Source organism: Heptranchias perlo, chromosome 4 (genome assembly GCF_035084215.1).
Source record: "Heptranchias perlo isolate sHepPer1 chromosome 4, sHepPer1.hap1, whole genome shotgun sequence".
Classification (NCBI taxonomy): domain Eukaryota; kingdom Metazoa; phylum Chordata; class Chondrichthyes; order Hexanchiformes; family Hexanchidae; genus Heptranchias; species Heptranchias perlo.
The window spans coordinates 96973040-96987203 of NC_090328.1; the positions used below are offsets into that span (position 1 = coordinate 96973040).

General features: G+C 42.8%; 1 protein-coding gene across 1 annotated transcript in view; it reads left to right on the forward strand.

The window, feature by feature from the left end:
* Positions 1 to 14164, forward strand: part of polr1e (RNA polymerase I subunit E) — a 36815-nt gene that overhangs the window by 12081 nt on the left and 10570 nt on the right. Inside the window, exons 5-9 of the mRNA XM_067983355.1 lie at positions 4535 to 4590; positions 6621 to 6765; positions 11158 to 11265; positions 13504 to 13600; positions 13913 to 14049. Coding sequence (XP_067839456.1) covers positions 4535 to 4590; positions 6621 to 6765; positions 11158 to 11265; positions 13504 to 13600; positions 13913 to 14049 — 543 coding nt within the window. The remainder of the gene's footprint in view (positions 1 to 4534; positions 4591 to 6620; positions 6766 to 11157; positions 11266 to 13503; positions 13601 to 13912; positions 14050 to 14164) is intronic.

Sequence of the window (14164 nt, forward strand, 5' to 3'; positions counted from 1 at the left end):
AAGGAGGTAGAGGTGGACAAAAGGGCTGGAGAAGGTTACAGAGATAGGGATGGGTGAGGCAATAAAGGAATTTAAACATGAAGATGAGAATATTAAATTGAAGGCGGGAGGTGTTGGAGCAACAGAAGCCAAAGTTGGTCAGCAAGGACAGGGGCGATGGGTGAGCGGGACGGTGCAGGATAGGATACAGGCAGCACAGTTTTGGATGAGCTGAAGTTTACAAAGGGGGAAGGAAGGGAGACCGGCCAGGAGAGCATTGGAATTAGGTGACTCTGGAGGTGACAAAGGCATGGATGAGAGTTTCGGCAGTAGAATCCCTGAGGCAGGAGCGGAGGTTGGCAGTGTTATGGAGATGGAAATAGGTGTTTTTTGTGATGGAGAGGATATTGGGTTGGAAGCTCAGCTCGGGGTTGAACAGGACGCCAGGATTGAGAACAGTTTGCTTCAGCCTGAAACAATAGCTGGGGAGGGGAATGGAATTGGTGGTGAGGGCACAGCGCTTGTGGAGGTGGCTGAAGACAATGGCATCACCAAGGGGCAGTATGTAGATGAGGAAGAGGAGGGGACCAAGGATAGATCTTTGGGGTATTCCAGAGGTAACGATGTGAAGACAGGAAGAGAAACCGTTGCTGGAGACGCTCCAGCTACGATCATATAGGTAAGAGTAAAACCAAGCGAGGACAATGCCTCTGAGCTGGACAATGGAGATGCGTTGGAGGAGGATGGTGCAGTTGACCATGTCAAAGGTTACAGAGAGGTTGAGGAGAGAGAGTGCACCATGGTTACAGAGGATGTCCTTTGTGACTTTGGTTGCAGTGGTATGGCGGGGCCGTAAACCTGATTGGAGAGATTCAAACATGGAGTTGCAGGAAAGGTGGGCATGGATTTGGGAGGTGACACCACTTTCAAGAACTTTGGAGAGGAAAGGGAGGTTGGAGATGGGGTAGTAGTTTGCAAGGACAGAGATGTCGGGGTGGCTTTTTGAGGGGGTGAGGTGGTGATGGCACATTTCAAAGGTAGGGGGAAAGTACCAGAGGAGATGAAACAGTTTACAAGGGGACCAGGAAGGGAAGTTGGGTGGTCAGCAGTTTAGTGGGAATAGGGTCAAGGGAGCAGGAGGTGGTCCTCGTGGATGAGATAAGCTCAGAGAGGACATGGAGGGAGGTGGAAGAAAAACTAAACGTGGGTTCATGGCTAGGGCAGGGGGTACCCTGGGGGGATGTTTGGCTTGGTGGGGAAGTGGGGTGTGACAGAGGCAGCTGAAAGGATGGTCTCAGTCTTTGTGATTAAAAGGTCCACGAGCTCCTCGCACTTGCTGGAGGTGAGGGGAGAAGGATTTAAAGAGACGGTTGGTAGTGGAGAAAAGAAGCTGCGTTATCTTTGCATTCCAGAATCATCCTGGAGTAGTGAGCAGTTTTGGCCGAGAAGTGGGAGGACCAATAGTGTTTGATGTGGCCAAACCAGTTGTGTGGCAGATTTGTTCCAAGTCTACGTCCCTTGGACTAGAGGGAGTGGAGATGGGAGCCATACCAGGGGGTTCGACCATGATGTGAGAGAGTAACGGTTTTTCTGGGGACAGGGACTAGAGGGCCAAAGGCTAGGCGGTTGGGATTTAGAAAGTTCTGTTGTAAGGGAGTTGAAGGAGAGTTTTTTTTCCAGGGAGGGATACAGAAGGAAGTGGGGTTGGAAAGTGGAAGGAGGATGTGGGTGGTGAGGGATACATGGAAGTGGTCAGAGATTTCCTTGTCTGCGATCGAGACTATGGGAATGGAGAGGCCACGGGAGATGGCAAGGTCAAGGGGCTGGCCGTGAATATGGGTAGGAGAGTTTATATGGAGGCAGCGGTTTAGGGGGGACTGGAGGGCAGTGAAATCGGAGGAGTGAGGACAAGGGAAGCTGAGATGAAGATTCAAATCACTGAGGATGTGGAGTAGTCAGTGCAGAGGCTGACGGAGGAATGGAAGGCGGATATCTTCATGAGAAACTTGGGAAGGGGCTTGGGGCCCGTAGAAACCGAGGACTTTAAAGGAGAGGTGATGGGATGGAAGAAGGTGGGGCGCTCAAAGGAGGAGAAAGTACCAGAAGAGTAGGGAGAGAAACCAAGGTGCGATTTGGTCTTAAGGGGTACACCGCCACTGAGCGGTTTGGGGCGGGTGGTGGAAAGTATAGCCAGACAGGGAGGCTTCAAGTCAGGGGCTAGGTGTCAATGCCCATGAGCCAAGTTTCCGTCAAAGCCACAATGAGGTTGTGGATGGCAAAGGCCAAAGAATGAACGGATAGTCTGGAGAGAAATGCAGAGACGGATGGTGATTGTTGATCTGCTGGCAGAGTCCTAGATGGCAGTGGTGAGTGGGACGGGAAGGTGGTTGGTAAAGTTAGCTCCCAGTGAGTGTGCTAGGCAGGAAGGTTGGCGAGTGAGCTGCATGGGGCAGCGGAGGTTGCTGTTCCTAAGGAGGCAGCGACTGGGTCCTCGGAGAATGCAAAGAGAGGCACACTGGGTAGCTGTGGGCTTATCCAATGAGGTTTCAAGGCTGGAATGGTAGTAGGAGAGTAGAAAGGCCCAGGAGAAGTGATGGTTTGGGATAGAGATTGAGGGGGTCAAAATAACCTAGGGGAGAAATGAAAGGTAGCATAACCAAGTGACAGGAATGGGGAGAAGACAGGATAGAAGGGGTCAAGAGAGGGGGAATAAAGGGAGATAGAAGTAACGGGTCCGGAGCAGCAGCCAAAATGAGCACTTGAATGAACACAGAGGGAATTTGGGTTACAAATGATCTCTTGATGGGACACTTGAGTTTTTTGAGTTGAGGTGGTGGAAAGAATAAATGGGAATGAGATTGTTTTAAAACTGCCCAGCCTGTTGGTGCATATTTTTCCAAATAATACTAGCCTTCCTCCTGTGAGGTTGCTCATGAGTAGTCAGGGGTCCAGAGCAGGGTATAGCAGTTGAAGTGGAGCTGTGCTTAACCGGGCTTCTCTCTTTGAGGGCGCTGCTCATGTACTCCCTCTTGTCCTGAAGACATGAGTCTTGATCGGTACACATCTGCTGGTTCTGGTTGACTACCGACAGTCCTAATGGCCGTTCTTGACGTGTGAGTGTAGACAGTGAGTATCATCAGGAGCATCTTGGCTGAGCTTGATCTTGTCCTTGCTTGTTGTCCACACGTGCACACATGCTGAAGTCGCTGGATGGTGATTAAGAGGGAACTCCAGTTGACTTTTCCCCACCCCAACCAGGGGAATGCAGACCAATCGTTGCACCCTGAATTAATTCAGTACAAATCAAGGATTGAACCTGGGACCTTTCTGGTCTCTCTGGCTCAGTTCAATAGGGGGAACTGCAAGAAACCAGACTGTTTCAGCTACTTGTTGACTACTGTACTCCAGAACTTCTCTAAGCCCTGAAAAAAATGAAGGGGCATTGCTGTTGATAGTTGCTTCCTTTCTGCTGAAATAGATTAATTTTCCACAATCAAGAGCATGCTGGAATGTCTTTGCTTTTCCAGATTTTAAGGGCAATTATTTTGGTCAGCAAAAAACAAATCTTTAAGGGTCAATGTGTCTGTTGTGCCCTAAAAATGGGACAGTGTACATGCAGCATGATTAGCTCTGTTCCAATGTCACGTACTTTAGAACATGCACGATGGTGAACATGAATGCATTTTATATTTGCACTTTGAATTTAACATTCAATAAAAATCTTATAACTTGAATGCACTTTTGGTAATTTTGAACTGGTTGTTGTACCTCCTGAGGACAAACAGGAGACCTAATCCCCCCCCCTCCAAGCCCCTGTCACTGCACCTATTCAGACACAACAGTAACTGCATAATGTAATTCAGCAACAACTCACATTTATATAGTTCTTTCAATGTCAAAAAAATGTCATGGCATTTCACAGAGGTATAATCAAAAATCTGGATGCTAAGCCAAAGAAGGAGATGTTGGGCGGGGTAACCAAAAGCTTGGTCAAAGAGATGGGCTTTAAGGAGGGCCGTAAAAGAGGAGAGGGAGAGGGGAGGGAGGGAGTGTGGAGCCTAGATGGTTCACGTGACCGCCAATGGTAGGGAAAGGGGGGGGTGGGGGTGGGGGTGGATGCACAAGAGGCCAGTCAGTCAGTCAGTGGAACAGAGTTTGGAGGTGGGTGGGGGGGGGGGGGGGTGCGGGTTAGGGCTGGAGGAGGTTACAAATATAGGGCGAGGCAATGGAGGGATTTAAATACAATGAGAATTTTAAATTTGAAGTGTTGGAGGACCAGGAGCCAATATAGGTCATTGAGGTCAGGAGTGATGAACGAGCAGAATTCCATGTGATACACTTGAGAGATGCGATAAGGCACCGTATAAATGTACGTTTTTTTATTTGAGTTTTACGGTGGGGTGCTTGGGACTGCATGTTTATTGTGGTCTGGCAAGGAACCAGAGCACCATTACCCATGACATCAGTTGTGTGTGCAGTACTTATCTATCAAGAATTATTTGAAATGTCCATTATGAGTCAGAGTAACGTATTGATGCTAGTGTTGTCTCCTCAGGTGAATCTGTTGCAGAAGGAGATACCAATGAAAAACACACCTCTTACAGGGACAAGGTAATTATTCTTTGTGCAATATTTGACAAAGGCTGCACTGTATTATCTATGGGATGCACTTCAGCAATCTCACCAAGGCTTCTTCAGCAGCGCCTCACAAACCGCGATCCCCACCACCCAGAAGGACAAGGGCAGCAGATACATGGGAACACCATCGCCTCCAAGTCACATACCATACTGACTTGGAAATATACCGCCGTTCTTTCGTTGTCGCTGGGTCAAAATCCCGGAACTCCCTACCTAACAGCACTGTGGGAGCACTTTCGCCATGCGGACTTCAGCGGATCAGGAAGGCCCACCACCACCACTTCAGGGCAGCTAGGGCTGGGCAATAAATGCTGGTTTTGCCAGCGAAGCCCACATCCTGAGAATTAATTTTTAAAAAATAACTGAAGTATGAATTCAAAGCTACGTGAAAACAAACCTAATTCTCTATATTGAAATGCTTGATTTCTCCACCCCCCCCCCCCGCCCAGATATTGCTGCATCGCGATGTGTCCCCGATTCTAAGTACTGTTCGCTGTGCACTGATTCAGCCGAGGAGAGATTAGGTTACTTACAGCCTCCTGCCAGTACTGGCCACAAGGAAATACAGTGGGGTAAATTATCGGCCTACAGTTCCATCTGGTACCTTACCCAAGTGGCTGTTCTCCATGAATAGATATTGGACTGTTTGTCCATTGAGACCTTTAAGCCATGTTGAGTCCTGTCCACATGGAAGTACTGCTGCATGGACAGTAACCCTGCATTGTTTCTTGTCTTTCTAGTCCAGCATTGATGAGGATAATTGTAGCATTTCCACAGCTGTTCTGGCTGAGATTGGCTAATTCATCACAGACCAGAGATAAAACTGTGCTGAGCAGTTTGCCACATCACATATTGCATTTACCTATTGTAGAGGTTTGTAGTTTTAAACTTTGCTTGTTGGGAAGCAACTCATGAAACGAAAGAAGACCATTCAGCTCATCAACTCTGCTTCCACAGGCCATGTGCAATTTGCCCCATAACGGACTCGACTCCACTTATTGATCTGCCTAAGGATTTGTTCTGTATAAATTCTCCCTGATCACGAGGTCACTAAACAAAAACATCGAGGAGGGCACAGTAGCTGGTTTAAAAATAAGGAAAAATAATCACCAATGGGCACTCTGACATAAATATATACTTGTGAGTACACTAGCTTGGTGGTTGTGATATTGGACGAGCAACCCAGAGATTGGGAGTTAAAATCCCTTCTTAATGATGATAAATGTTTGGAAAAAATGTACCAAGCAAGGTAATCGAAACAAAAGCATTGGGGTTATTCAGAATACAATTAGATGTTATGATGGAAGAGTTAAGATACCAGCAGGATGGGACACGTGGTCTTTTCTCACCCTGACATTTGTGTGTTCGTAAAGCTCTTTCTCCTTCCCTTGCCCTCACACACTGCACACCAAGCACCATTCCTGGGCTGAAGGCAATTTTCTGTTAGGCTTTTCTGAATGTTGCTTTGTAACTAACTGCCAATAGCCTCAAGAGAGTAGCCTTGGGTTGACTGACTGGTACTGCCATTCTACAACCCTTCACTTCTGTTCTTCGCCTCTTATCTATGGTCTGGCTAGGTGCAATAGTGGAGCAGGTTTATCTCGACATTGGTGATGCTGCATTGCAATCATATAGCGCCCTTCAGCTGAGTATATGGGGCTTTCTCATAGGCACTAACAAATATGGCAGTCATCCAGCAAGATGCACAGTTCAGTTCTGCGAGTTGGTTTGTGTTTACTTTTCCATCTCACATGGCATCTTGTGTTCATGTGACAAATGAGAGCAAATGGAATTTGCTCAACCAAGGTAAACAAGTGGGAGTAAGTGGAAACCTGAAGAAAGAACTCAAGGCCTTTAGGTCAACTACTTGAACAATCACAAATAAAAATATTGCATTCATTCAATTTGAGTTTAACCAGCCTGTACAGGCCTATGAATAGGAAGGGAGTAATTAGTCAAACCGATGATGTTTAACTATTAAACTGCATGCTGTTGTTTTCTAGGTGGACTCCCTCATTGAGGCCTTTGGTACTAACAAGCAGAAACGTGCCTTGAGCTCTCGCAGACTGAATCAGGTTGGGAATGAGACTTTGCAGAAAGCTGTGGCCAAAGCAGCAGAAAATATTATTGATAAGAAGGGAATAACAGGTAAAGGAGCCAAAATACGGGGCAGAGACTGCTCTATAGCTATGATCAGATCAAAAAATCTCTGTGCATAAAATTATTTTCATTTACAGCAATCTAAGTTATTGATCTGAGAAAGGATATAAGGGATGGAGTATTGAGATTTAATGACTTTTGTCAAGTTATGCGGGTAAATCACTTATGCACCATTCGCTAAGATGATTGGCCAGCGCTAAGCTTTTGCATTGCATTGGACACTGAGAATCAGCAGCCATGAGTGGAGAAATGCAAATATCCGCTCACTTTAGTGACAGCTGGTAAGACATAGGCCCATCAAGTATATGATACACAAAAGAATCTTTAATACAGAGAGACTTTGCATTATGGATCTCTGCAGTTCTGAAGACTGCTGTTAGCCTTGAACAATTGGGGAATATCTTCTGTCTATAATAAATAGTTTCTATGCTTCTTCTCGGTGAGTGCTTTACACTGAAAGTACTTTATCCACCTGCCCCAAGTTAGGTAGTCCTTTGAGAGATGTGTATGGGAAATAAATCAAGACCTGGATCACAGTGACTGTAAAAGAGGGCAAGAATATTCTTAAGGCTGGGAAAAATTAATCGAAAAGATATGAGAAGTAATGAGTAGTGAAGACCGGGAACAGGCTGAGGTACAGAATGGTTGGTTTATGACAAAAACAGGAATTTTTTATCTTTGCTTTTACATGATTTTAAATAGGGTTAATCTAGAAGAAATGGTATCAGTCAGCAGTGTCTTTGGATGTCTGTATGAAATTATCTTTGTTCTGTGGCAGTTAATTTGTGCCTAGTGCACATGGCTGGCTGCAATTAGCCCTTGTTATCTTATTCAATGAGTATATTTGTCCTAAATGTATTTTGGTGGTTTTCATCCCTGTTGGACTGCCCAAAACAGAGCTCAGTGTTTGTTTTCTCGGTACCCCCTGCAGCTGAATGTCATGTGCATAAATTCATCTCGAGGTAGCAGTCTAAAAATGTAATTTTTTGTGTTATCCAACGTTAAAAGCCAGTCTAGCTGGGAGGATGGAAACACCACAGAGAGGAGAGACAATTCATGCGCCAGCATTACCCAATCTATGATCCTGCAGCCCCGAGCCCTGGCAATCAGACTTTCAAAACCCTGGCAACTTGTTCCTATTTACGCTTATATTTTTCACTCACAGTTTGACTGGTTGAATTTTATGGGCCTAGATGCATTGAAAAGGGCGATTTTAATGCTGTTGCCTCCTTGATGGATAAATCCTAAATCAGAACACTGAGATCTGTTAGTATCAGCAATTTGAGATATCTGCACATTAATGGGAATGTGGATTGAAACTATATGCAGCCCACCAAGGGAAAAGCTTGAATATCCCCGTTCTAGGTCCTTCCCCCACTGTTGACTAAGTGTTAAAGTTGTTAACATTTTGAATGCCTGAGTGTTGCAAAGAAATTGTTGAACTTCACGGGAAAAAAATATTGTTATAATCCACTTTCTTGTGGTGTTCAGTTATCTGTTTGTTATGCCTCTACTTGAATGGAGTGATTAGAGCTCCATAAGCATAATCTTGTGTATACCAGTATAGATTGTGTTTCTAATAACTTGGAGAGGAGCTGTAAGGCTCTTGTGTTTTCAAACGGTTTGTATGTAGTATATGTTTGATTACTATACTGAACACTTTCTTGCGGATCTTTCTACTTCAGTATATTACTTAATCTGCAAATAAACGAACAGTAGTTTTAGTCTGTAATGCCTGGGAGTGTGATGTTTTACACCTTCTAGATATGGTGAGCATCCCATGTATTCTTCAGTAAGCAGTTTACTGTGATTGGAGTTAATTTAGACCTGGGCTGCACTTACCCATACACAGCAGAGAAGGAAGATGCAGGTTTCAGGCCATAAGTGGCTTTTCTGTTTATGAAAACTGCCACTGAGCTGTGAACACAAGAAAGGGAATTGAGAAAAAGCCCAAACAGTAATGATGTTTCTCTGGAAAGGTGGAAGAGGGAAACTATTTCACAGTCAACAACCCTAATGAAATGCTGGGATTTATCTTGACATTTGATTATGTTAAAACAAGCTATTTGTACCTAATTCATTAATAAGCCCACATTTGGAATATTGTGTGCATTTTAGGGCACCTTCCCTTTTTGAAAAAAATGATGCATTTAAAGAGAGTTTAGTATGGAGTATTGAGGATGATTGAAATTCAGGAACTCTGTTTAACTTGTTCTCATTGGAGCAAAAACTGAGGAAACAACCCTGGTGGTAAAAATGTTGAAGCATGCATATAATGGATGTAGCCAAGTTATTTAATTTCAGCAGTGATGGCAGGAGAGAGGACACAAGTACCAGGGAGTCTGGAAGATATTTCTTCCTCATGCGATAAGCCTATGGAATAAACTCCCGTCAAATGCTATTTTGATTAACTGATACAAGATTAGAAGGCTGAGTATAGGTCGAGAATATGAAATATTCTAGGAGCCACTGTTGTCCTGTTGAGCCCATGGGTTTATTATCTGAAATGCAACCATCATGTAGACCAGGAGTGCCCATGCTTTCTACCTTCGCTGGTTGCACAGCTGCATACCATGGAACTTTGCAAGTCACATATAAAGTTTAAATTGATGTTTCCCTTTAATTTCAATTTATCACGAGTTGCTGACATTAACAGATCTCAGTGCTCTGATTTAGGATTTATCCACCAATGAGGCAATAGTACTCGGAACAGCCCTTTCCAAACCTCCAGGCCCACAAAAGTCAAACAGGACAAGCCAGTCAGCAAAAAATATAAGGACAAATAGGACTGAGTTGTCTGGGCCAGATTGGCAGAGTTTGGGGCTGCAGTTTGGACACCCCTGATGTAGCTTATTAGGTTAAATTGATGTCTGAAGATTTGGGCTTGATTGCCACCTGAGACCAAGTTGATATTTGAGTTTTCTCCTTTTAGACATTTTACTTAACCTCAGGAGGTTAAATAAATTTAAAATTGTTCATAATGGTACCCATGTAAATGGCCTTTTCTCATTCCATATTTGTTCTTTCCCTCTGGATGATTTCATTATCAGTGACCACTTCCGCCCTGTAGGATTGAATGTTGTAGAGCAGCAGAGTGGGATAGCGTTCCGTTTCACCTTGACAAGGGATAGCAGGACACTGGTTGACATCTGAGATTTCCTATATTTAGTCTCAATCTCAGCTGTACTTTTAGGGGGGATCAGAATGGAGGCCAAGCCATCCCTGGGCCTATCTTACACACCCGCTAGTAACACAGAAATAGGAGTAGGCCTTTCAGCCCCTCGAGCCTGTTCCACCATTCAATCAGATCATGGGTAATCTATATCTGAACTCCATTTACCTGCCTTTATTTCATATCCCTTGATATCACTTTCTAACAAAAATCTGTCAATCTCAGTCTTGAAAATTTCAATTGAACCAGCATCAGCAGCCTTTTAGGGGGAAGTTCCAGATTTTCACTACCTTTTGTGTGAAGAAGTACTTTCTGATTTCACTCCTAAATGGCCTAGCTCTTATTTTAAAATTATGTCCCCTTGTTCCGGATTCCTCCAATGGAGGAAATAGTTTCTCTGTATCTATCCTATTGAATCCCTTTATCATCTTAAAGACCTTGATCAGATTACCCTGAACCGTCTAAACTCAAGGGAATACAAGCCAGGTGTATGCAGCCTTTTCTCATAATTTAACCCTTTAAGCCCTGGTATCATTCTGTACCCCCTCCAAGGCCAATCTTTCCTGAAGTTCGGTGCCCAAAACTGAATGCAATAATCCAGATGGGGTCTGACTAGGCTCTACAACATACTCAAGAATACCATTGGCAGAGACTTAGAAGTAAGTTGCCAACAAGCTATCTTACCATTTAGGTCACAAGTAGACTTAGTTGGGTACAATAGTGTAGTGGTTAGTACTAGACTAGCATCGCAGAGATCATGAGTTACAAATTCCATCATGGCAAGTTGTGAACTTGAACTTAATAAGTCTGGTAATTATGGGTTAGCACCATAAAAATGTAAAAACAGAACTGGTTCACTAATTCTCGTCAGGGAAGGAAACCCAGTCTGGCCTATAGTATGTGGCTGACACTTAATGACCTCTGAAGTATCTTCTGCCAATGTCTCAAGGCAACGAGGGGTGGTTGCCATCCACATCCTGGGAACAAATTTTTAAAAATACAAATAACTATTTCCAAAAATGTATTTTTTAAATAAGGCAGGATGAAGATTGCACTAGGCGAATAAACAGTTACAGATTTCTGCAGTCCTAGTGTTTAGTACAGTATCTGTAAGGAAATAACTACTCTTCTGCTTTTGTGTACTATTATGGAATGTACTGGAGTGCTGTTTTATGGGTAATGTTTCTATGACATTTTGTTTTCCAAAGCTTTGTCTAACGAGGCAACGCAGTTTGAGTCTCAGGACAAGTCGGCCTTTCTTCCACCCTGCCATGCTGATGCGGATAAGCCTGAGGATGTTTACAAATTTGAGGACAGTATCCTTTATTTACTGAAAGCAGAACTCATGCTGCGTTGTTCGTTGCTCTTCACTGGTACAGTACCAACTCTCTAGAAACGGATTAATTTGTCTTTAGGAGCTATACACAAAGTATGTAATGTTATTCTACGGAGCATGCTGTTATAGAGAGGGTTTTAGATTTGCGGGAGGGGAGTTGTAGGGGTTGAAACAAACTCCACCCAAGGCTCCTACTCCACTTTGGCATTTATAAATGAATTCTTTTAAAACAAGCCAGAGATTCTTCACAAAATATTGCAGTCATTTAAAAAAAAGGTTTAGCAGAATATGTGATCGATGATAGCTTTGCCGATATAAAAGTCTAAAGGATCAGCTTGCATTTAGAATTTTTTTTTCTGAATTTACTCCCCATTTCATTCTTCTGATTTCTGTCGAATGATCCTGGATGCCAAAGTGAGGATAGGATCGGACCCAATTATAATGCCCCAGCAGTTAAACAGTTTGGTGACACTCGCTGTCTGGGAGTTCCCTACTATCTCACCTAAGTAGCCACATAAATAATGGCCTCTTAGCCAATATAGGTGAAGGCCGCCAATGCTTGTGGAATCATACTCCATTCCCCCGATAAGTCTGAGGGGAAGGAAGAAAACATCAGTGAAACACCTCTGTTGAAGGGAGACAGGGATAAACTAGGTAATTGTAAACCATTTAGCCTAATATTGGTAATGGGTAAGTTTCTAGAGGCTAAATATGGGAGAAAATTAATACTCAAAGACATGGGCTCATTTAAAGGTAAGTCCTTTTATAACCCTATACCGTAATTTTATCAACAAGCCTCCTCTACGGTACCTAATCAAACACTTTTTGAAAATCCATGCACAGAACATACAATGCATTTTCTTTTTCAATTTCCTCACAGAACTCTTCAATTTAAAAATTCTTTATAATTTGAGTTCTTTGAGGAATGTATTGATAAAGAAAATGTAGTGGATGTTGTGTATATGGATTTTCAAAAGGTGTTTGATAAGATGCGGTCTAGGCGGTGTGTTGATAAAATTGAGGTATGTGGCAGAATGGAAAGGAAGTTGGTTAAAGGACAAAATCAAAGAGTAATGGGTAATTTTTTTTGCACCGGAAGGATGTAGACAGCAATATAAGGTTCAGTGTTAGAGCTCTTGTTTATATATATATATATATATACTCTGCTCTTGGGTATAGAGGGCACAATCAAGATTTTCCAATATAAAAGTTTAGAGTGTGGTTAACTGTAAAGAGGACTGTAAGGGACTTCAGGTGGTAGACAGGTTAGTAGTTTGAGCAGATAGACGTCAGATAAAATTTAATGTGGAGAAATGTGATTTAATGCATTATAGGAGGAAGAATAAGGAGAGGGAGACACTGGTAACATTTTAAAAGGAGTTGAGAAACGTGGAGGTTCAGATGCACAAATTTTTAAAAGTGGGAGGGTAAGTGATAAAAGTTGTAAAACAAAAAGTGTATGAGATTCTAGGTTTAGGGCCTAGAATACAAAAGCAAAGAGGTAAACCTGTACAAATCATTGGTTAGGCTGCATTGAAACATTATGTCCAGTTTTGGGCACCCTACTTTAGCAAGGATGTCAAGGCCATGGAAAAGTTACAGAAGCAATCAATTAAGATGATACCAAGGATGAGAGGCTTTTGTTAGGAGGAGAGAATAGCAAAACTGGGGCTCTTTTCATTAGAACAGAGAAGGTTAAAAGGAAATTTGGTAGTGGTGCTTAAAATTATGAAGAGTTTTGATCTATTTCCACTGATTGGTGAGTTAGTAACTAGAGGGCTTAAATTTAAGATCATCATCAAAAGAATGAAGAGAGAGTAGAAGATTTTTTTATGCAGAAGGAATGCCGTACCAGAAACAGTGGTGGAATCAGAATCCATAATGGCTTGTAAGAGGGAAGTGGATAAATATTGGAAAAAGAAAAACTTAAAAGGGTGTGGGGAAAAGGGAGGGAAATGGGATTAAATGGATAACTGTCAGAGAGGTGCAATGGGCTCAATCATGTGTGCTGTAAAATTCCATGCTTGTGAATTAGTTCATGCAAAGATTCTGATGGTGAGACTTTCTTTAAGAAATGACAAACACTTGATCTGTTTACTGTTACACTACTGTGGTATTGGACAGTTGAACACAATCATTGGGTGACTGTAGTTAGTGTCAAGTTTCTTAAGGTTGTCAGATTTTCTTCTTTGTGGGTGACTCCTTAATTCATAATAAGTCATCTCAACTGCCGAGTATCAAGCAATCGAAGCACATTCTGCACCACTGAAGATTAGTACTGCAGAGGAAATCTGCAAACTGGCACAAACTGGCAAGTGAGTTTAGTAGACATCCCGCTGGGATGAAGCAGTCAGCCACAATCATTGCTGTGTATTGATGTATTTCTGATGCCTTTAGCTATAATGTCCTGTTCTGACAAGTACATTTTACAAAAATAAAATCCTGATTATTCCCAGTTTATATAGTTCATTATGCCTGTAGGTCCTTAATCATTTTGTTGCATACTATTAAACTTTTTAAGGAAATCAGGGTTCGAAAAGGTGCTTGAACCTGCAGGCGGAAGAAATGGTTTGCAACATGATATTATTTAAGCAATGATCTATTGCTGTTTTATTCTTTATTTTTAGCTACTCCTCCTTTGTTCTGGAAACACTTAAATCATTACCTCAGGATGAGAAAAGTGATCATAACGGTCACTGCCTGTTTTACCTACAGATTCTGATCAGATTGCACAACTTAAAAAACCACGAATTCAAGCACAAAGGTAAAACTCATCTTTCCGTCTCTTGTATTTTTGTCAGTGATACTAAAGACTGACAAATGTGCGTTAAATCAGTTCTAAGAATCAGACTTGAGCGCATTGAGAGCTTTAGCACTAA